The sequence below is a fragment of the Desmodus rotundus genome, chromosome 12 (genome assembly GCF_022682495.2).
Source record: "Desmodus rotundus isolate HL8 chromosome 12, HLdesRot8A.1, whole genome shotgun sequence".
NCBI lineage: Eukaryota > Metazoa > Chordata > Mammalia > Chiroptera > Phyllostomidae > Desmodus > Desmodus rotundus.
Window position 1 is genome coordinate 96,839,405 of NC_071398.1, and position 20,911 is coordinate 96,860,315.

The 20,911-nt window shown below is 45.6% G+C and overlaps 1 protein-coding gene across 8 annotated transcripts in view; it reads right to left on the bottom strand.

The window, feature by feature from the left end:
* DNM3 (dynamin 3) overlaps positions 1-20,911 on the bottom strand; it is a 381,825-nt gene that overhangs the window by 30,399 nt on the left and 330,515 nt on the right. For 7 of the 8 annotated variants that reach the window (XM_053914860.1, XM_053914861.1, XM_053914862.2 and 4 more), the window contains one exon: positions 6,704-6,868. In XM_053914860.1, coding sequence (XP_053770835.1) covers positions 6,704-6,868 — 165 coding nt within the window. Of the gene's footprint in view, positions 1-6,703; positions 6,869-17,329; positions 17,457-20,911 lie in introns of those variants that run through there. The other variant, XM_053914863.2, reaches the window with a different exon arrangement.

The window sequence follows — 20,911 nt, forward strand, 5'->3', positions numbered from 1 at the left end:
GCTGGTGGAGCAAGTACGCGAATGAACAGAAGCCCAGAAGAAGAAACCAAGTTGGATTTTTCAGAGTCTCTGTTAAATGAGAAAACTCTCACTTACCCAGAGTCACTGAGTCTCTCCAGGAAAGGCCAAGACCAGTCTGTTTCATTGTTGCAAACTCAGGCAGAAAGCAGAACACCTATCCGGCCCTCAAAATTCCTGGGTTGTCTTTAAATGTGTGACTCAAGAGACGACAAGAGTCTAACATAGCTTCATGATTTTGTAATGGTGTCTAACCATGCAGAAAGTTCTACTAATCAGAAAATTTGGCTACATCACAGCTTCACTGCGGAAAAAAGAGAAATACGTCCTCTGCCCTTATTTTGTAAACCCAGAGTGGTTCAAATGTGGAAGTAATCTAATACACAAGGAGTACTCAGACAGCTGCCTGGGAGAGTGGAGCTTTATGTGTGATAGCTGTGGAAGGTCAATTTGGCCAGGTATCCGGGGGCCAGATGCGAAGGCCTCAAATGCCAAGGAAAAGTGTTTGAACTTTATCCACTTGGCAGTAGGGAGCCATGGAAGGCTCTTAAGCAAGTAAGTGAAACAATAAAAGAGAATTTTAGGGGGATGAACCTGGCTGTGATTGGGAAGGAATTTGCAAATGGAGATAAACATAGATCACCCCTGAGACGACAGGGTTTGAGGTCCCAAGGCTGCAGGGGAATTGAAAAGATAGGCATGTATGAATGACAGCATCAGGGAGAAAGCAGCTGGGCTTGTTTGGATGCAAAGGGCAAGCGGGAAAGGAGCCTGAAACTGAGGTTAGGGTGAGTGGGTGGAGAAAAAAATCGGAAGTCGAGAAGGAAAGGTCAGACTTCAAGAGAAGTCAGTAAATGGGGCCGAAAGATTTATTGACTTGTAAACACGCTGGCAGGTACCCAAGGAGTCACGGGCATTTGCACAAACCTTCCACTGCTGGGCCTGTGTGCACTTGGAGGGCCGGTGTGAGTCCAAGTTCCAAACCAGACGATTTTCCTGGCACCGGCCACCGGCTGGTTAAGCTCTTTGGAAGCTTTATGTCTTACTGGGGTATCACTTAGAATCTATTAAACACAATTTAAAAGAAGATCCTTCCAAGAATAGATTTAAAGCAGATCGGAATGAAGAAGCAACTGTCAAACAAGCCACAAAAGTAACACAGGAAGGGCCTGTTTCAACACGCGGGTCAAAGGCCTGCCTCAACGCAAGGCTTCCCCATCAGAATGGTCCGCGCTAGCACTCCCCGAGGCCCCCAGAGGCCGGTCCCTCTTCTGGACTAATCTGCGCGTTATGAGCAGGAGAGGAGATGGAGGCACAGCATGGGGTTAAACAGAACGTGTGCTTCAGGGTGGGACGGCTCTGCACTCGGCGTGGGGGCTGGGGCACTCCCGGTTCCTGCGCAAATAGCGGAGCCTCCTGGAGACTCAGGTTCCCTCCCTGTGAAGTGAGGACGGACCACAGCCCTAGCTGCCCTGAGAGCTGGGCGGGGACGAAGTGAAATTACCGGTCCCGCCGCCCAACGTGCCCCGGTGCTCCGCACCCCGAAGCTGCTCCTTGTGCGGTGCACGGTGCCGGCACCAAGTGACGGAGTGCAGCACAGAACACAGTTGATATTTTATTCTGCACTTAAGCAAAATTTTAAAAAGACCCTTTTCTTCCTCTCCTGCTAGTTTGTGTGGGGGGGGGGCGGGGTTGGGGGACGACGTCGGGGAGTTTCCAGACACTTCAGGGACTTTCTGAGCAGTTTGAATGTCAGTGGGACAAACATTTATGTCAAGGATTCCTCGAGACAAGTTAAGAGGCCAGGGCCCCTTTCAGACGAGCGTATGAAGAAAATACCCTCACAGAATATGACATAAAGAAATTAGACTTGGATGTGAGATGTGAAATGAGATTTATGCTTTTAATTAAAACACCTTAGAGCCTATGCACCTTTGTATGGTTCTCACACACACACACACACATACACACACACACACACACCCTCACACACAAAACCTCTGGCAGGTCAGACTCCCCGGGGTTGATAAACAGGCGGTCACTGCACCACTAGGCTCCGTGTGAAGGAATGTGAGGTCATTAACGCTGCTCCATATGGTTCCTCTCTCCTGCTTTTAACCCATCTCTGGCAACCTGCAACATGTTTGGATCTTGGCCCCTTTTGTCTTTATCACTGAGACCATTTTACAGCCTTTGCAAATAGAAGAGACATTTCCAGAGTCTCCATACAATTCAGGCGCTAAGGAGACCACTTCCCTAATATCTCTTTGTTTCTAGACGGGAGGGCGGCCGTGGGGAACACTGCTGGGGCTGCATTCACACAAAGACACGCGTGAAAACATAACTGAGAAGGTTAAAGATGCTTCATTTTGGAGGGGAGCTTGGTTAGAATTTTGTGATTCTTTGACAACTCACGATTCTCTCATTTCTCCACCTCCCAGGGATTTAGTTTGGCTAAAGGCCAACAAAGTTTTCCTTCTTTAAAAAGTCACATCCTTCGACTCACAAACCCATGTTGTGCAAAAAAAAAAAGAAAAAAGAAAATCAGAAACGAAAAGGCTGTGAGATTCCCTGCTGTGAGATTCCGAAGTTCAAGACCAGGCAGGACTAATCTATGGTGTGAGAAGTCAGGAGCGGTGGTACCGTTACCCATGGGGAGGGGTTATGGGGGTCGGGGGAGCGGGGGTGGGGGGCTTCCGGGTCCCGGCGGCGGGTCTGTTTCTGCAGCCGGATGCTGAATTCTTGACCCGTGGAAACCAATCACTGCTCTGGTATTTAATTTAAGACGCGCTTTCCTCTCAAATCATGAACATTTAAAATAACACTCCACTCCATGGGCATTAGAGTTACAGTTGGTTTTGAAACGAGGGCACATGTTACCAATTGTCCACTGGAGTTCCAGGGGCCGGGAGAGGGCCTGGAGGTTTCCAGGGCTCCAGGAGGCAGGCTGCAGCGCGTGGTCCAAAGGCGAAACGCCTCCGGGTTCCATATTTGGTTCTTCAAAAGTTTCATAAAACCTTCACATTCTATTTGTTTGGTATTATCTGGGCTTGTTGAAACACTATGAGAAACGGTGTTTTAAGTTATTTAGATGGAAACCATCGTCTCTCATATTTAAACAAACCCTGATTAAATCTCCGCGTCACCTCATATCAGAAAAGGGGACGGGAGCCCACTGCTCTGAAGAGGTGGGCTGAGGTTTCCCTAACCTCGCACGCGCATTCGCTGGCGTTGACGGAGACTGCCGGCTGCAGGGAAAGACGTGGGTTTTCACCTGGTTTCCGCCAGCCCCCCGGCTGTGCGATCCCGAGCAAGGCCCCCTGCTCCACCGCAAAGCCTCAATGTCATCAGTTGTAATCTGAGTCCCCAGTGTGTGGCTGTTTTGTGGGCTCAGTCATAGCACCGTGTGTCTCCTGGCCACAGACACTTGCAGGACAGAGCTGTGTCCACTCTCCTGATTCTCTGGTGGAAGGAAACCTTCTGGTCGGGGAGCCGCAGCGGCAAGGCGTTCCAAGCGTGCTCGCCGTGGGGCATCACACGTGTGTTAACCTTGAAGTCGCTCTGGACTGCAGCCCGGCCAGAATGAACGCCTGTCATAAACTCGCTGTTTCTTTGTGTTGCTGTTACCTGGTATGTTTAAGCAATGAAACAGCTGCTCCGTTTCAATAGACAAAGGCTTACAGTATGTCTGAGGCAAGGCATTTATTGCTGGCTTTAAACTTCTTAAACAATTCCATATGGAGACTTGAGTGGCAGAACACTTAATGTAAACTTTCAAAGGAAACTGCCCACCAAACTCTGAACCTTAGGAAACTTGGCTGAAACACATTCCCTTTCAGGAGGCAGACTGGCCGTTCCCATTTCAAAGAGGACAGGCCACAGCGCCGCTTTCGACAGGGACCATCGTGAAGAGGGGACCCGGAGGAGGCCGCCATTCGTCTTGCAGGGCAACTAGCTTTTCGACCCGAAGCCGTGCAGAGACGCCGCAGGGCTGGGTGGAGGGCGTTTAGGATCAGGAGTCCACGTATTCCTTTTCTAGTTGTGATTCTTTGGTGAATTCTCTCGCTGGAAGCTCTCTTCCCTTCAAGTCAAATCAAAAATCAACACTCTCGAGACACAGTGCTGGGCGTTCACCACCTTTCTGGCGCTTCTGGAATGAACACCAAGGGCTCAGACATCTGTATGATACAGTGTGGTGAGGCCGTGAGTCCGTTTAAAACAGGGGATTTATGTCTTTATGTATACATAATTATATATATGTACATTACTATTCAAAAAAATATATATGTGCCTGTGTATTTTTACATAAAGAGTAAGAAAATAGATAAAATCGTACTCAAAGGAAAGCAGGCATCCTAGATAATGTGAAACTGTTTTCTGACAGGTTTGGAAAGTTGAAGTTCAAAAAAGGCAACCATAATTTCAGAGGAATCCAGCATTTTATGATGCCGTGGCTTTTTCTGCATTCCCATTAGCCTCTGCGTCAAGGTTTGACCTGGAAGTCTTATTTGAAGCCTTAATTGAAGTGCACTTTCCCATGATTCTGGTTTTTCTTTTAATGTCAAAAGAGACACAACATTTTTTTTTCCTGTTGTTCAATTACAATTGTTCCCCTTTTCCCCCCATTGCCCTGCCCTGCTCTGCCCACTCCCCACCTCCCACATGCAATCCCACCCCCCACTGTTGTCCTTGTCCATGGGCCCTTTATACACGGCCCTTGACCTGACCCTTCCCCTCACGTGAGGCCCTTCTAAGGACACGGAGCAGAGCTCTCCCCCATGGCTGCTGCCCCGGAGGTGGGGCTGGGCCATCCCGTGCAAGGAGTGAGCTCACCAGGGAGGGGCCAGCCAGGGCAACTACCCTACATTCCTTTCTGTGCACGCGTGTTTTTCTCGAGAAGGTGAAAGTGGAATAGATTTGCAATAGGGTCCTTTTCCTCCTTCCCACTTGTTTGTGTCCAGCTCCTCCTCGAAGCTCCAGATGGGAAGTGCTCTTTCCTGTGCTCATGATTCAATCCAGCGCCGAGCACAGCAGCAGTGGGGCCGGTGGCGGCCTCAACGACTCGGGGTAGAGCAGCGAGAAGATAAATGATACCTAATCAGGGAAATGTTTAACTAAGCGAGGGCCTGCGTGCACCGTGGCCAAACAACCTGAACTCGTTTAGGCAGAGTTAAGAGGGCAATTGTAAAAACACACAGACTATTTGTTTAGTGCTTTCTATTTTTCAGAATGGCACATGGTCACATTCATTATGTTCTCTGACGATTCCGGGAGGCTTAGGAGCGGCTTCAACTCCGACAGGCAAAATGATTTGCGTCAGGCCACTGAGCAAGCTTAAGAACACGACTCAGAATTTCCAAACTGTCAACAGATCGCTAACCTGCTGCCGACAGAGCATCCCACTAAGCTCGTCGGAACGCACTAAGTGTGTGTGGAGACAGGGTGAAGCACGGGACGGTTCACGCGTGTGCTTGGGGCTTCGTACAGACAAAGGACAGAAAGGCTGGGAGCACCACGTGGACCATCATAGTCAGAAATATGATTTAGAAAGGAAGCTTGAAGTAGACACACAGGCTATTTTAGTTCTTCCACAGGCATCCGCACCAGTTTCTTCCTATTGTATTCTGCACAGTACTTCCATACATACTATCTTCCGGAACAGATCCCTAAGCCAGGTACCTTTTGTGTGACTAGTACTTGGCATCTGGAGGAAATAGGAGCCAAGAAGTTCGGCGATTGGCCTTGTGTGAACAGTCTACAACAGAACCAGCTTCAGGACCCACGTTTCTCCTGAGTTTCAGTGTGGGGCTCTTTGCAGCACTCCGCCGTCCGAGCTGTACTCGTGACGAGCGGATGCTCGTAACCTACCTTTGGTTTACATAAACAGGTGCCCTGGGAAGATGAGTAGGAATAAAAGAGCAAGAGCGGGCGTCACAGTTTTCAAGAGTCTGGAAAGGCAGCTACACCACACCACATTATACATAACCCATCTTATCTTACAGATAATTCCTCAAATAACTGGTGATGTTATCTGCACATTAACAAAGTAGCTGCCACAAGGACCAGCCCTGACCACGTAACGTAAGTGTTGTGTCGAGACCACTATAAAGACAACCACGAAAAGGGGGAGATTCCCTACGACGCACGTCCTCCGATGGCTGGTGTGTCAGGCACCTGTTTCAATTCTGTGGCTGCAGCATCCTTACTTTAGCGCGGACTGGCTTTGTATCCACGGGGATAGGACACGAAGCTCTTTCCGGGGCTAAAACGGCAACCCCTCATTTTCAGCAGGTGAAGATGATCATATTCGACATATTGTGTGTATGTGAAAAAGAATGAATATCTTTTGCCTTTAAGGTCAAACCCTAGGAGCCAGGGCACCTGGTTTGATTGCTGGCTTTGCAACTGGCTTGTACCCTGACCACAGCGATGCTCTTCTGTCTGGTAGGCAAATTCACACCCTCCTGTAGAAAACAGCCAATGGGGAACAACAGAGTCCTGTAGTGAGAAGTTCCATGTTCTCTGTCACTGGGCAGCCCTTACCACTCGCAGCGGAAAACGATGAACCTGGTGACCAGGTATTTCAGCCAACCAGAAACTATCACAAGGAGACTGAAGAGAATGAGCGCAGTCTCCAAGGTAGGAAGGGCTTGACGTTAAAGGGAGAGGCTTTATAAGCACTTACGTTGTTGATCATCAGGTGCATTATCGTTTTGGGAATTAGGTCTCGGATGCACTTGTTGATGATGGACATGTAGGAGTCCACGAGGTTGCGAATGGTTTCCACCTGCCTCTCCAGCTGGGGGTCCATGGAAAAGTTTTCTGCTTGGCCGTTCTCATCATTTTCAGCCTGATGGAGAGGAAAGGAAACGTGGATTATTTCACATTCATCCAGGAGGAAGAAAATGACTGACCTTTTCAGAGGAACCCCTTCTGTTTACTGTATTCGGGGTTACGTTAACTAGCTGGTAACATCCTCAGGGTGCAGCCCTTAATTCTGAGATGAGATCAGAACCACGCGGTTCTTCTTCCCCTTGCAGCCTGTCAGACTCTGGAAATGGCAAGCCTTCTAATTCTGAACGGACGCTGAGATGGATAAGCAGATAAACAGTGCACCTAACAACATCCCTCTAGGGAGCAATCTGATCTTAAGCCATTTGCAAGCTGGCCAAAGAAAGGAATCCAAACATATGTGCAGATGTAAACCTCTGGGAAGGGTCCCCGGGGATTCTGGCGATTACAAATAACCTTGGTGGTGTTCTGGAACTCCGAGGTCTGCTCGGAAATGGATCAGCATTTGGATCAGCCCAGATTTAAACCTAAACCTCCTAGGCCTGGCCTGGAGCCAACACGAGAGATAGAGAGGACAATTCATTTTTCCACGCACTTGCTGGAATCTGTTATGCAAATTCAGGCTTCTGTCATCACTGCCAAAGGCGGGCTCCGTTGTGCAAAATGTACAATTTTAACTTCCAACTTGTTACTCTTTGAGTAGAACAGAACTGCATCTATACTGAAAGCATTTGTTTGTGCAACAGGAGAGAAGCATCTGTTTTCTATACTGCGGGACTTGAGCTAATTCATTTTGGCTTATCCACCAGAGGCTGGGCTGGAACGGCATCTTTGTCATTAAACGCTGACCTATTGGCTTGGCATTGAAATCAATTTAGAACAAATGGTCTCCATTTCAAGCCAGGTCGAACCATCTAAGCCCCAGAACATGATACAAATATTGTTAGTGGTCTGGCTACTTTCTAGCATTTGGAAAGATTTAATTATGAATGCAAAAAAAAAGGTGGGGGGGATAATTTATTGCTTCCAATGTGAACATAAAGTATTTCTCCTTGGAAATGTACATACTTTGATCTGCCAGGCTTTCGATCATCCAATCAGTTCTAGGAAAAACACTCTGCTAAATGGCTTAAAGGGATTTATAAATGACAAGCTTTCCCTTTGAGTCGATATGCATATGTGAAGGCCACAAAACCAACAAAACAAAGATAGAAATCGGTTCTAATCATTTATATAGGCTTCTCTTGCTCAGAAATAGCCAACACTTTAAAAAAATACTAAAATAATATGTGCTTATTCTAAAACACAACAGTCATTTTCCAACCCGTGAGAGTATGACCCTGTGCTTCAAGGGCACTTCAAGGACATTTCTGAGGCATTTTACTGCTACCACAGCAAGGTCAAGGATCAGAGGTTTCAAAAATGACAGTTGTTCCCCTTCATCATTTCTTTTTCAATGGTCTTTGGCCACTGAAAAAACCGAATCACGTGTTAGGCAGTTCTTCACTTATTAATTTGTGATGTAAGCACCATCGGATCTGGGACAAATAGGTCATGTGTTGAGACCATAACATGGTAAAGTGACAGAGGGAAGGTCAGCCAGGGCCGTAGGTTCTCAAACTTCTTTCTGGCGGTGGGGGTGGGGTGGGGTGTGGGGAAGCGTTACAAACGTGCTCCACACTGAGCCCAAATCCTAAGTGTGGTTTGGAGGGTACTGTGTTTGAAAGTGAAAACTCGAGGTTTGCATTCAGGCTCTATCACATACTGGTTGGGTGGCCCCACTTCAGTTACTGAATGTAACCAAGACTCAGCTTCCCTGTCTTTAAAATGGGGATCCACTTCCTGGGAAAACTTCTGGAAGCTAAATGAGATAAGGCATGTGAAATGACCTAGCTAAAGGCATTGTGGGTGCTCAGTAAATAAATACGAATTTCTGAATGTTCACGAGATAACAGGGAGCTGCTGGACTCTCAACACACATTTTGAAAATTAAAGGGGAAAAATGTGAGCATAAAACATCGACCGTTCGAGCCATATGAAGATGGCAAACTATATTTTCTGTGTTTGTTTTCTGCCAGCTGGTCCCCTTGGGCTCCCCTGCTCCCACCTGTGAAGACTCTGCATCTTTCAAAGCCCCCCCAGCCAGGCTCCCGGTGTGCACAGACCTCCCAGCACTCCCCATTTTGCACTTTGCCTGTGTCTTGTGCTCGCTTTTATTGCTTACTATCCAGCCTAGTTTTAGGCTCCCCCCCTTTAGTCTCTGGGGGCTGGTTTATCTCCCCCTTCTCAGCATAGAGCTTGATACATGGGAGAAGGAGAAGCAGGAAGAGTTAAATCCACCAAGGGATCTGCCTGAATCAAGGGAGCCATCCAGTGCACCCCAGGGTCTCCAGGAGTGTCCCCTTGTCTACTTGTTGGGGAGGCTGCGGGCCAGACAAACTCCCAGTTGACGAGTTAGGATCCCCGACAACATGGTCATGGTAAGGGAGGATAAAAACGACTAGGAAATCGTGTGCGCCAATGAGAACAGATGCCCCACGGCTTTGTGAGGAAAGCATCTTGTATACAAAGCAACAGAGATGTCTGTAATGGACACCATGCAATTCATCTCTCATCTGAAACATACTGAGACTTTGCAGCTGTATTTGACAGCAGGGGGTGAGGGCATTTCAGCATTGACACCCTACATGTCTCTGAAACATTGACTTTGTTCTAGGTGCTGAGCTATGCACTTTACATGGAAGACCCACACCACATCCTCGGGAGGCGGGTACCGTTTTGTGCACCTGTCCAAGAGCATGCCAGGGCTGTGAGAGCCAACTCATTCAATAAATGTGGGATGAATGCAATGTTAAACCAATTTCTATTTTGCCTTAGGTATGAAAAAATCAAGAAGTATTATTATGAAACAGCGCAACATCTATTACTATAGCAAGTCAGTTTCACAGATAAAATAATAAATGTAAAAATGAGTTTCTAGGAAAAAGATGTCTCATTGAAGTACTAACATGTGTAAAAAATAAGTGATGTGGCCAAAAGAGAAAAGCAGAATAAGTAGCATTTACTAAAAGAACCTCTAGGAATATGGAATGCCGGGAAAATTACATCAGCACCTACGTTTTCATAGAGGTACACTGAATTTCTCCATTTCACACTATTCTTAGCATTTAGCCTCACTTTACTTCTTGCATATCAAAATATGCAAAAGACCCTTACTTTCACTTTTTGAAAGCAGACACAATTAAGCAAAATGAATGGAGAACACTGAACAGTTTAATTCTCAACACACACACACACACACACACACTCACCCTCACACACAGCACTCCAGAATAACCAATAAACCCATTTGGAATTCTCTTTAGCTTTTGGAAATACTAGCAGCCATGTGGTCATATGCAAATCTTAACTCTTCTAATAACAGCATGGACACGATGGGACTCACAGAATTTAAATGCAATTTTTTTTTCTTCTGATTTTAAGAAGAAAGGAGGAATCCTTGCCCCTTCTAACATGTCTAAGATGAATGGGAAAAATGTACATAGATGGAATTTTTCTTTCAACTGAGTGATTGCAGGGAGCAAACGCCCCCTTCCCTAACCCCAGCTCTAACCGAATTCTCCCGTGTGCTCTTTTCTGCACTGTACGCTGCGTATGACTATGCTTTTTCTTTGTTTAAATTATAGGGTTGCAATAGGATTCTTTGCCGTCTAAGCACTGAGTGGCAGCTGGTTAGCATTATCCTCATCAAGGGAATGGAAAATAAAAATAGTAATTTGTCTCTGATCTTTGAGGCAAAAAAGAATGGTCTGCAAACATTTAACCTTTTATGAGCTGGTTCACTGAGGCTGTTTACAAAACGTGAATAATATTGTGAAAACCAGCTTTCTTCTGAAAAATGCAATGGATAGGCCTTCCTACTGCATTTGGAGAAACCTAATGCAATTGAAACAATCAAAAAATAACAACTCGGCCCCGTAAATGCGAAATTGTTTATAGAAATTGATATCCTAACTCTCCCATGAAACTATTTGCACAGCATTTGAAAGCAGGCTGTCTTACAGAACTTTAATTCGTAAGCTTTCTCCTAAAGACTTAATACTTTAAGAAGTGAGAGAACGAAACAGCCCAATTAGGAATAGTTTCCACCAAACTGGGAGGCACCCATTGCAGAAGCTCTAGGTTGACCAGGATGTCTGTTTTTCATGTGCTTTGTTTGGGTCGCTTTCCTTCAATCTCTTATTTAATGATGTCACAAGCTTCTTTGAGGATCATTCATGTCATGTAAAAAGCCTGGTGACTGGCAGTCTTTAAAAGTGGAAGAGGCGAAAGCTGAGGTTCCCTGGCACGGACACGTACATCAACATCCGCGAGAGCTAGGGGGTTCGTGGCGCCTCTTCTCACCAGCGGGCAGCCTTGGACGCTCACCTCCAGGCAAAGTGATTTTTGCAGAGAGCCAGCGCTCGCCCCCTGTTAAGCATCTTATTATTGTCCCGCCATTACCCACTACCTTAAACGAAGAGTGAAAATATTCATTATGAAAACACTGTTGCCATGGTGATGCAGCTTGGCACTTTCCAGCCTCATGTTACAGAGAATGTTTTCACTGAACAGCTTTCTCCACTCCCACCTCTAATGTCAGGGGCTAGAAAGGAAGGAATTGAACTTGTAAAACACCATGGGAGAAGCACAGTCCGGAAAGACTCCGAGGGTATCTGGGCTGTAGTCTGGAGCTCTGTGACAGGTATTTCATGCATCGAGACAGTATTGTTTGTTAGAGATTTTTATTTATTTATGTTTAGAGAGAGGGGAAGGGAAAGAGAAAGGGAGGGAGAGAAACATCAATGTGTGGTTGCCACTTGTGTGCCCCCTACTGAGGACCTGGTCTGCAACCTAGGTATGTGCCCTGATTGAGAATTGAACTGGCAACCATTTGGTTCACAGGCCAGTGCTCGATCCACTGAGCCACACCAGCCAGGGCAAGACAGTAAGTACTGATTTAGTGTCTCAGGGGACTGTGAGAGATACACAGGAAGTCTCTGAACGCAGGCCTGGCTGCGAGCTTATCTCTGGCAGGGGGCACTGAAATGAGCTCAGGCATGGTGGGCTTCTAGGGGGCTCTTCATGGGTGGTAACCTTGGAGATGCACCTTAGGGGTTTGGCTGGTGACATGTCAAAGCCTGAGATGGAGAGAACAGGCTCATTATGTTGTCCCCAGTGCTTAGCCCAGTGGCCTCCGTATAGGAGGAGCTCCATGAATATTGTGGAATAAATGAAGGAAAACCAACCCGGGCTGTTTCCTGAGGGTTTGGGTTTCTATTTCAGAAGCAACCTGACAGGGCGGAGCTCCAGATAAGAGGGGTGTTGCTATCAGTATGATCTCTTGAATTCCTAGAAGGGAGTTCTCTCTGTAGAGCCTCTATTGTGGCCAGGCACAACGACTACTTGGTAAACAGGGTAAATCATTACTTGCATCCAGGCTGTCTTTGAACTGACACGTGGATTTTGAAGACTACCTACGGAGGTCTGCAGACACGAGCTGAGATGGTCGACAAGATGCGGGGAAGCAAAGGGGCACTAGGTGCAGGTCCGACCTGCAAGAAGCATCCCTCACACAGGGGAAAACCCTGTGCCTCATCTGGTCCAGGTCATCCCGTGACAGCCCCTGAGCCCGCAGGCAGGGCCCAACGTTGTCTGCTTACGTTACTTTCATTTCTTATTCTTCCTTGACTCTGTTCTTTCCCTGTTATTATGTTTTTATTCTTCCTATAGCTTTTAGTCTCTTTTCCTATTTAAAGAGCATTGTAATAAACATTACAGAACTATGTAAGATTCACATGAAATTGTGAAATTAGGAAAAAAAGCCCTCAGGATTTTAAAGGTACTGACTTGATTAAAAAGAACAACAACACACATATCTTAATTCTGATGTAGCTCTAGGTTTTGTTTTTTTTTTAAACTGTCATTCAGCCCAGCAGCTGCCAACAGAAAACATTGCTGGCGGGGCCAGTGGGTGTCTCAGTCTGTAATAAGGAACTTGGGCAACGACAGCAAGGACTACGGAGGACTTGGAGGAATAGGGGGCAGGAGAGACTCCCTCCTGCAACCGACAGTCACTACATTTGCATTTAAGCTGCACCTAAACAAGTGCTTTTATCTGCATCTGCAGAAAAAATAAAAGTGTGAGTATGAGGACTCTTAGAGAAACCTGAAAACTCACATAGTCCACCCTGGGGTCCTCCTAGAACTTACAATAATTCCAATCTAGCTTTTAACCTATCGAAAGGCCTGCATGGCTCCATATAACAGATAAATTCGTGAACATAAAAGATTCATATATCAGATATTTTATACACATTATTGAATGTTGCTATTTAAACAATCTTAATATGAATTCTTCTAAAATTTATTTTATTGTTGTTCAGTTACAGTTGTCCCAATTTTTCCCCCTTTGCTTTCCCCTGCCCCGCCCACTCCCTGCTCCCTCAGGCAGTCCCCACCCTGTTGTCCATGTCCGTGGGTCCTTTATCCATGTTCGTCGACTAGATCCTTGCCCTTCTTTCCCCCATTTTTCTTCTCCACCCCCCCGCTTCTGGATGCTGTCAGTTTGTTCCTTATTTCCATGTCTTTAGTTCTATTTTGCTTGCTTGTTTGTTTGGAAGGTTAGGCTCCACTTGTGAGTGAGATCATATGGTATTTGTCTTTCACCGCCTGGCTAATATCCCCCCTTCCCTTAGCACAATGCTCTCCAGTTCCATCCATGCTGTCACGAAGGGTAGGAGCTCCTTCTTTCTCTCTGCTGTGTAGTGTTCCATCGTGTAACTGTACCACAGGTTTTTGATCTGCTCATTTGCTGATGGGCACTTGGGCTGTTTCCAGCTCTTGGCTATTGTAAATAGCACTCCTATGAACATAGGGGTGCACAGGTCCTTTTGAATTGTGTTTCAGGATTCTTAGGGTATAATCCCTGCAGTGGGATCACTGGATCAAAAGGCAGTTCTATCTAGTTTTTTGAGGAAATTCCATAGTCAAAATGTATTAGTCTGCATTCCCACCAACACTGCAGTAGGGTTCCCTTTTCTTCACATCCTCGCCAGTACTTGTTGTTTATTGATTTGTTAAAGATGGCCATTCTGACTGGGGTGGAGTGGCATCTCACTGTGGTTTTAATTTGCCTCTCTCTGATGGCTAGTGATGCTGGGCATCCTTTCATATGTCTATAGGCTCTCTGTATGTCCTCCTTGCAGAAGTGTCTGTGTAGGTCCTTTGCCCATTTTTAATTGGATTGTTTGTCTTCCTAGTGTTGAGTTGTATGAATTCTTTATATATTTTGGAGATAAAATTATAAATATTTTTGGAAAATTTCAAACTTTGTATACTGAGTGTGCTTACCATAAAATAACAGTTCATAAACAGAATAATTTAAATGGTTTCTTTAAAAATAATCACTCCTCTTACCATCATTTTTATTTCAGATAATATAAGTAATTTTGAAAGAGCCAAAATATTTTTTCAAATATCTACTACTGGGGAAGATATATATATTTGTTCAAAATGTAATGTTGTTAGAAAGAAAACCCTTTCCTTAAAAATGACTGAAATTGGAATGAAAAAAATCACAGCATTTCTTTAGAAGAGCAAAACAAGAATTGGAATATTTCCAAAGAGAAAAATCTCCAGAAAATGGGAACAACTAAAATAAGGGCAAACATAAAAACAATCTGTGACGGTCAATTTTATATGTCGAGTTGGCTGTATCCAGGTATTTGGTGCAAACGTTGTTTTGGGTGTTTCTGTGAGAGTGATTCTGGGTGATATTAAAATGTACATTGGTGGCCACAGAGTAACAGACTGTTGGCCACAATGTGGTGGGCTGTATCCAATCAGTGGAAGGCCTGACTAGCCCAACAAGCCTGGCCTTCCGCAGCAAGAGAGAATGCTCAAGCAGGCTGCCTTCAGACTTCTTCTGAAACATCAGCTCTTCATGATTCTACAGCAAACTGCCTTCGCACTTGAACTAGATCACTGACTCTCTCGGATTCTAGCCTGCCAGCCCATGCTACAGATTTTGGAATTTCCAGCTTCAATAATTATGTGAGCCAATTCTCTCTTTCTCTCTGTCTGTCTGTCTGTCTGTCTCTCTCTCTCACACACACACTATTGGTTCTTTCCCTGGAGAGCCCTGCCTCATACAGTCTCACTATAGATTATAAGACCATCCAGGGGTCATTGTCACATTGCTCAGTGGAGGTTACAGGTGCTGTGAGAATTCAGAGAAGCGGAAGATCAGGGAGGGCTCTAGTGGGCAGTCAGTCATGCTAGCCCCACACTAGTGAATGACCTTGACCTCACTGCATTCTCTAAGGGAAAGGAGGAGGAGTCAGAAACAACCCCTCCTCATCCTCTCTGCTCAATCTCCAGGTCTTCCCACCCTGTCCTCTGTTGGTGGGACCGATACTAACGGCCAAGCTCACAAGAGTAATCTGTGCTTCAGTAATCCTACTTTCATTATCTACAAAAATGTATAATGGGACAGGGCTTATAAATCATCACATCCATCATACTATTTGTTTGGCAGATATTCTTAAAGGTCACCCATTTTATGTCTATGCAATAAAAAACCTGGGTTTTATTACAAAGATTGAAAGATGGACAAAGATGTGGAAGAAAAAATAATAAATATAAAACAAACTCTGTCACTTGTTTTGTTTTTCAAAAACATTTATACAGATGAGTCTAGATGCCTTATAGTAAAGCTGACGAAGTCCTAGAGGAAGCAGGGGCGATAAAATCCAAGTACTAGGGAAGTGGTATGGGAGGTCACGACAGGGAGCTGCATAATAAAACAGCAGCGGAGGAACGTAGTTGCTTAAACCTACTTCGTCCTTATATTATGAAGTAGATAATCCTTAGAATCCAATGCACATACAATATTGCTGGCTCTATAGGCAAAAACTTCTTAGTTAAAAACAAAGGACTGCGATGGATTCAGAAGCACCCAGAGTTTCAATGGTGAAACTCTGTGGGTAGAATCATTACTTCGCTTAAGATTGTCAAGAAAAAAAAAAAAGATGAAGGGCCTTTAAAGAAGCAGCTCTAGTGAAATGATTCCAATTCCCCAGTGACCCACTGAATGCCAGCCGATCCAGCCCTCATCAGGAATCAGCTGCCGAGTTCACCAAAGGCCTCACCGTCACTGTCAGTGACCCGTGCCCATGAATGAGTGAGTCAGTCCCCCTTGGTCAGACACGGCAGCCTTACCAGATGGCCCAGATAAAGAAGCTGTTTTAGGAAATTTAGGTTAATTTCTGTTAACAGGAGAGATGGAAGTCAGATCAGAAGAGAGTTGCCAGGTCGAGCTGTTACGAATCTCATTTCCAAGGTGCAAAGCTTGAACATTTCCCGAGACAGGGTAGGGCCACATCTGTCTGAGTCGCCAACCGGGCCCCAAACTGGAAAGCTGCTTCCAAAGTTGCCCCAAACAGAACCCCTGTCTTTGTAAACACTCGTTCCCACTCAAGAAGTAAAAGACAATGTAAAGGAGCTCCTTTTAGTTCTGTCAACCTTCAGGCAAAAACCAGAAATCCATGAGGATGACAACGATAAGATACACCGAAGGAGCCGAAAGTGCTGCTACCGAAAACCAGGTGGACTGGACGGGGATCTACGTGGCGGACGCGATGACCCTGGAGTCTCTCTCGTTCCGTTCCCGCTCCACAACGAGGAGGATGTGATGGTACAGAACACAGCTTTCTTTGCTTCGCCTTAATCCTGGTGTTTGCTGCGGTGATCAGATTTTGTCTACTTCTCACAAAGCGGTGAACACTAAGGGCAGCAAGACTCCTTAAAGACTGGCAACTCATGGCTGCATTTATAGCAACAATGAAGATTATTCTAAGATAAACGTAATTAGAAGGTGCAATTATTGTTAGAAAAAACTTCTGTGCCACTTGAACATCTGTATACAGAAGACTGTACGGGGATGCTGTTAACAAAATTTGCAAATGACTTGAGGTATTAGAGAGCAGGTTGATGTGGTCGCTTAAAAACCCTCTTCCCTGAGGCTGTTCTGCAAGTCGTTTAGGAGTGGAAAGCAGACTACGACCACTAACAAACACTGATGGGTTTCACGTTCCAAATAATGATTTTTATGACCAGATCAAGATGTGTCTCTACAGAAACGATGTAACTCGAGACAGAGATGTGAGCATGGCTAAGAAAACGCATTCTGCACGTATTCGAAATTTCTCCCAAAGCACTCTTTTTCTTCACCGTGGCTTCAAAATTCTTTGAGACGTCATTATTAGGGAGCCCCGTGATGTTCCCCCTGCCCACTGTTTAGGTCTACTCAATCCATATAGACGCTTTTAAGTTAAAGTAGATGTAATGATTTCTGAATTAAAGGGCAAAAAACCTCTTCAAAATTCTCATCACAAAACCGTGGACAACACGGGCGGCAAATGCATCCAAAAGAGACGCGACAACATTATCCGGCTCATTCAACGCAACTTCTAGCCACGGACGGCGATCGCTTTACCAATAAACTGGAAAGGGCACGCCAGTTTTGGGAGGGCTCGAAACTGAACACCCGGGGCTGCAGGTAGCACAGGAAGAGAGCTCCACAGGACACCAGGCAGTATGTGTTACTGAAATTAGAAATGTATTAAAATAAATGAAACACGGTGGATGGTACCGTAATTCCTTATGACTTCCACAGAACGTGAGTCTGATTTAATTATGTTTTCCATACTACGATGAATCACATCTTCTCTCAGGGCTACAGGAGAAATTCCCAAATCGAAGAAACTACGAGGAAAATCCCTGGATCAAACCCACATTTGCAGCATTCCTCAAACACAAGTTAAAAAAAACCCACCCGACTCAGCGGATTACCCCAAGTGCCCAACCCACTTTGGTTTGAGGGACCTGGAATAGCAGTTAAGAGTATAAACTATGGAATCAGATGGCCTGTATTTATATCTTGGCTCTGCCAGTAATTAGCTTTATGACTTTGGTAAAATTAAAGTTCCTCAGCCTCTCTGGGTCCTAATTTTTGTGCTGTTAGAGGGGACACTATTAGCACCTTATACATTTAATGGGGCAAATGAGATGACCAGAGATGGCACTGAGACTCATACCTCCCCCATGGCATGTGCCCCATCGAAGTTAACCGTTCTCATTACCGGACCTAAATGGCGTACGTGAGTTACGTGACATCTGAGTTTACAAAATGGGAGATAACACCACTTCATTGGCTTGGCCTCCACGTTCTCCCAAAGAAAAAGGGGGTGTGCCAGCCTAGAAGGAAGGTAAGGGGCTGACACGAAGGAAGATGATATTTGGAAGAGGCGCCAGGTGAGTCACCTAAGAGGTGGGGAAGAAGAACCAAAGGTTTGTTAAGTGCTGGGTACTATGAATTTGCCAGAGGCCAGCTTCCCACACCAAGTGTTCTTACACTGGGAGTTGTGGTTGGAAGGACAGAGACAGCAGACAGAGCGAAGCCCCAGCATTGTTGGCTGGGGCTGGGAGCTTCACTATAATCAGTAGGGAACACTGAATGTGGGAGGGTGGGGCAGTGCAGACCAATGCCCCAGATGACACCGAGCAGGTGGGCAGGCTGTTCCGGTTGAGGAGAGCACCTGCCACCACCAAGCAGGCCACGCTCTCACCGGCCTGCTGAGAACAGGCTGTGATGATTGTGATGATGGTGAAGAATACGGATGCCTGGCCCCACCCACAGGGTCTGTGATTGACTTGGTCTGGGCTGAGGCCGGAGCAGCTGTCATTTTTAGTGTCCTAGGTTGAACTGAAGGGGCCAGGGGACCAAAGGTTCTGCTCCAGAGGATGGAGTGCAGGGTGCAGCAAAAACACTATTTAGGGTGTCGGGCCAGCAAATTCCCAGGAAGAGGAAGGGCCTGACTTTACATAAAAGAAAGTATCTATGTTTTAAGATCCAAATGTGACCTCAGCTAGTTTCCATTGGACAGACGTCACCACTCCCTAACTGACAGTCATAATTGGCACTGTGGTAGGCAGATGGTTGGACGGCAAAATGAAAATTACAAAACTTCCTTCTGGTCTTCAATTCAAAGAGTTGCCTATGTCAGCAGACGCCTGAAGGGTCTTCTGGGCCTTAGGGGGACTGAGGACTTAGGCCATCCCCGAGGGGACCCAGAACAGTCAGGAAATCCTGTCATGGGCAGATCCCAGGTCAGCCCACTGGACACATCTCAAGAGACCGCCTGTGGGAGGGTTTGGAGCAACTCTCGTACTACCATTGTAAAAATTAGGCGTAGCCCTGGTTTTCTGAGTAGCCATGTATGCATCCCATTCATAAATTGGGCTAAGAGGTTTTTGAATTCATTTACATTTCCTGCAGCACCACCTTTGGGGACTAATGAGTTCCTTGAGCTTATAACCTGCTCTGTGAAGTAGATTTCCTTCCATTTGCCCTAAACTTACTTCACTGTGTGTTAAAGAGTGCGCTCCTTGTCCTAAAAAGCAAAAGCAAACAAGATTATAAAATGAGGACAGACTGGCTGAAGAAAGCAGGGCAGAAAAAGTGCTAGGTGTTACAAGAACCGCAGACTACCTTAAGTCCGCGCAGTGTGGTTTTAACAGGCAAACAGGGCTGGAATGCTTGACCGTGACCGAGCGCACAATAGCTCCATTGTTCTGGGTACTGCAGACCCTTCCAGGCGCCCCGCATCCTGTGTGGGGCTCCACTGCTCACATGAGAGGGGGAACTTGAATGTCAGGGCAGATATCAGAAAAACAGATGAAAATACGGGAAGGGGGGCTGGAAGAAAAATGAGACAAATTTGGATTTTTCCGGTGTGAGAAAAGAAAACAATTCTATAGAAAGAGACTTAGGATGCCAAGTCGAGGATGGGAAAGAGTTGTCCTGCACTGGAACTAAAACATAAAGAGGAGTCAGTGCTATAAGAAAAACTCCCTGAGACTGGCAATTACAGATAAGATTGAGAAACTACACAGTTTGCTTTTTGTGTGTGGGTTGGTTTTTTTTTTTTTTTTGGATAGCTCATATTTCCAAAAGGATTTGGGGTTCCTCTTGCCTTCGTACCTGCCTTGATGGTACAAGCACAGCTAAATGAGTTACGTACTCAGAGGGATGCGGTAAAGGTACAAAACAGTTGAGGATATAAGCATGTTAGAAAAGAAGGCAAATCTGTGGTTAAAATAGTAATATGTGCCATTTTTTAAAACTACGAGGAAACAACAACTATTTCAAAAACATTAATCCTAAGGGCTGAATAGCAGACCAAAGTATCGGTTGCATTTTTTTTTCCCTCCAAGGTCTTAGCGCAGAGCTGATTATAGGAAAGCCTTGTGTTTTAATGGAAAATAGGGCAAAGGTTACGTGTAACAGGAATCCAGTCATGTGGCGCTTGCAGAACCCAGGTTAGGCCCATAAAACTGCTCATTAAAATGCTCTGTTCTGAAGCAAAAGCAAATAAATGAGCTCAAGGAAAAGAGCCACAGAAATCGTCTAGAAATATTTCCATGAAAGACTGTGAAAATAGTCCTCCCTAGTCATAAGAAATGTTCAGTTATGGCTTATACAAATAGCCACACTTAAAAAACTTTTAAATACCTTCCCTGCAATGCTGGTTTTGACCTTCTGCCAAGAGCTACTTAATGTTTTTTTTTTTAATTTTTTCTGAATAGACCATATGGTGAGCGAAAAATAAAGACACACACACACACCCCAGAGTTTTTTTTTAAACAGCACGAATAGTATAGATTTGTTATTAACTCTCACCCCCAAATTCTGGTTTAAACTTAGCCATTTTACAAGTTCAACACTGGTTTGAAACCCCCATCATGGATGAGAGAGATGACGACCAAAACTTCCCGAAGACTTCCAGGGCTACTGTTCGCTAGACGTCACTGTCTCTCAGTACAGAGCACGCAGATTGAGGAATTTTAAATTAAATATAGTAACGGCTGGCTGGCAAAACAATGCAGACCAAGAGGACTTCTAGCAGGCAGCTCGACCCGAAGCACTTGAGACAGACAGTGCTCACACAAGGGCTGGCTGGTCTGCGTGCGGCTTCCAGCCAAGGTCAACACCAGCAGC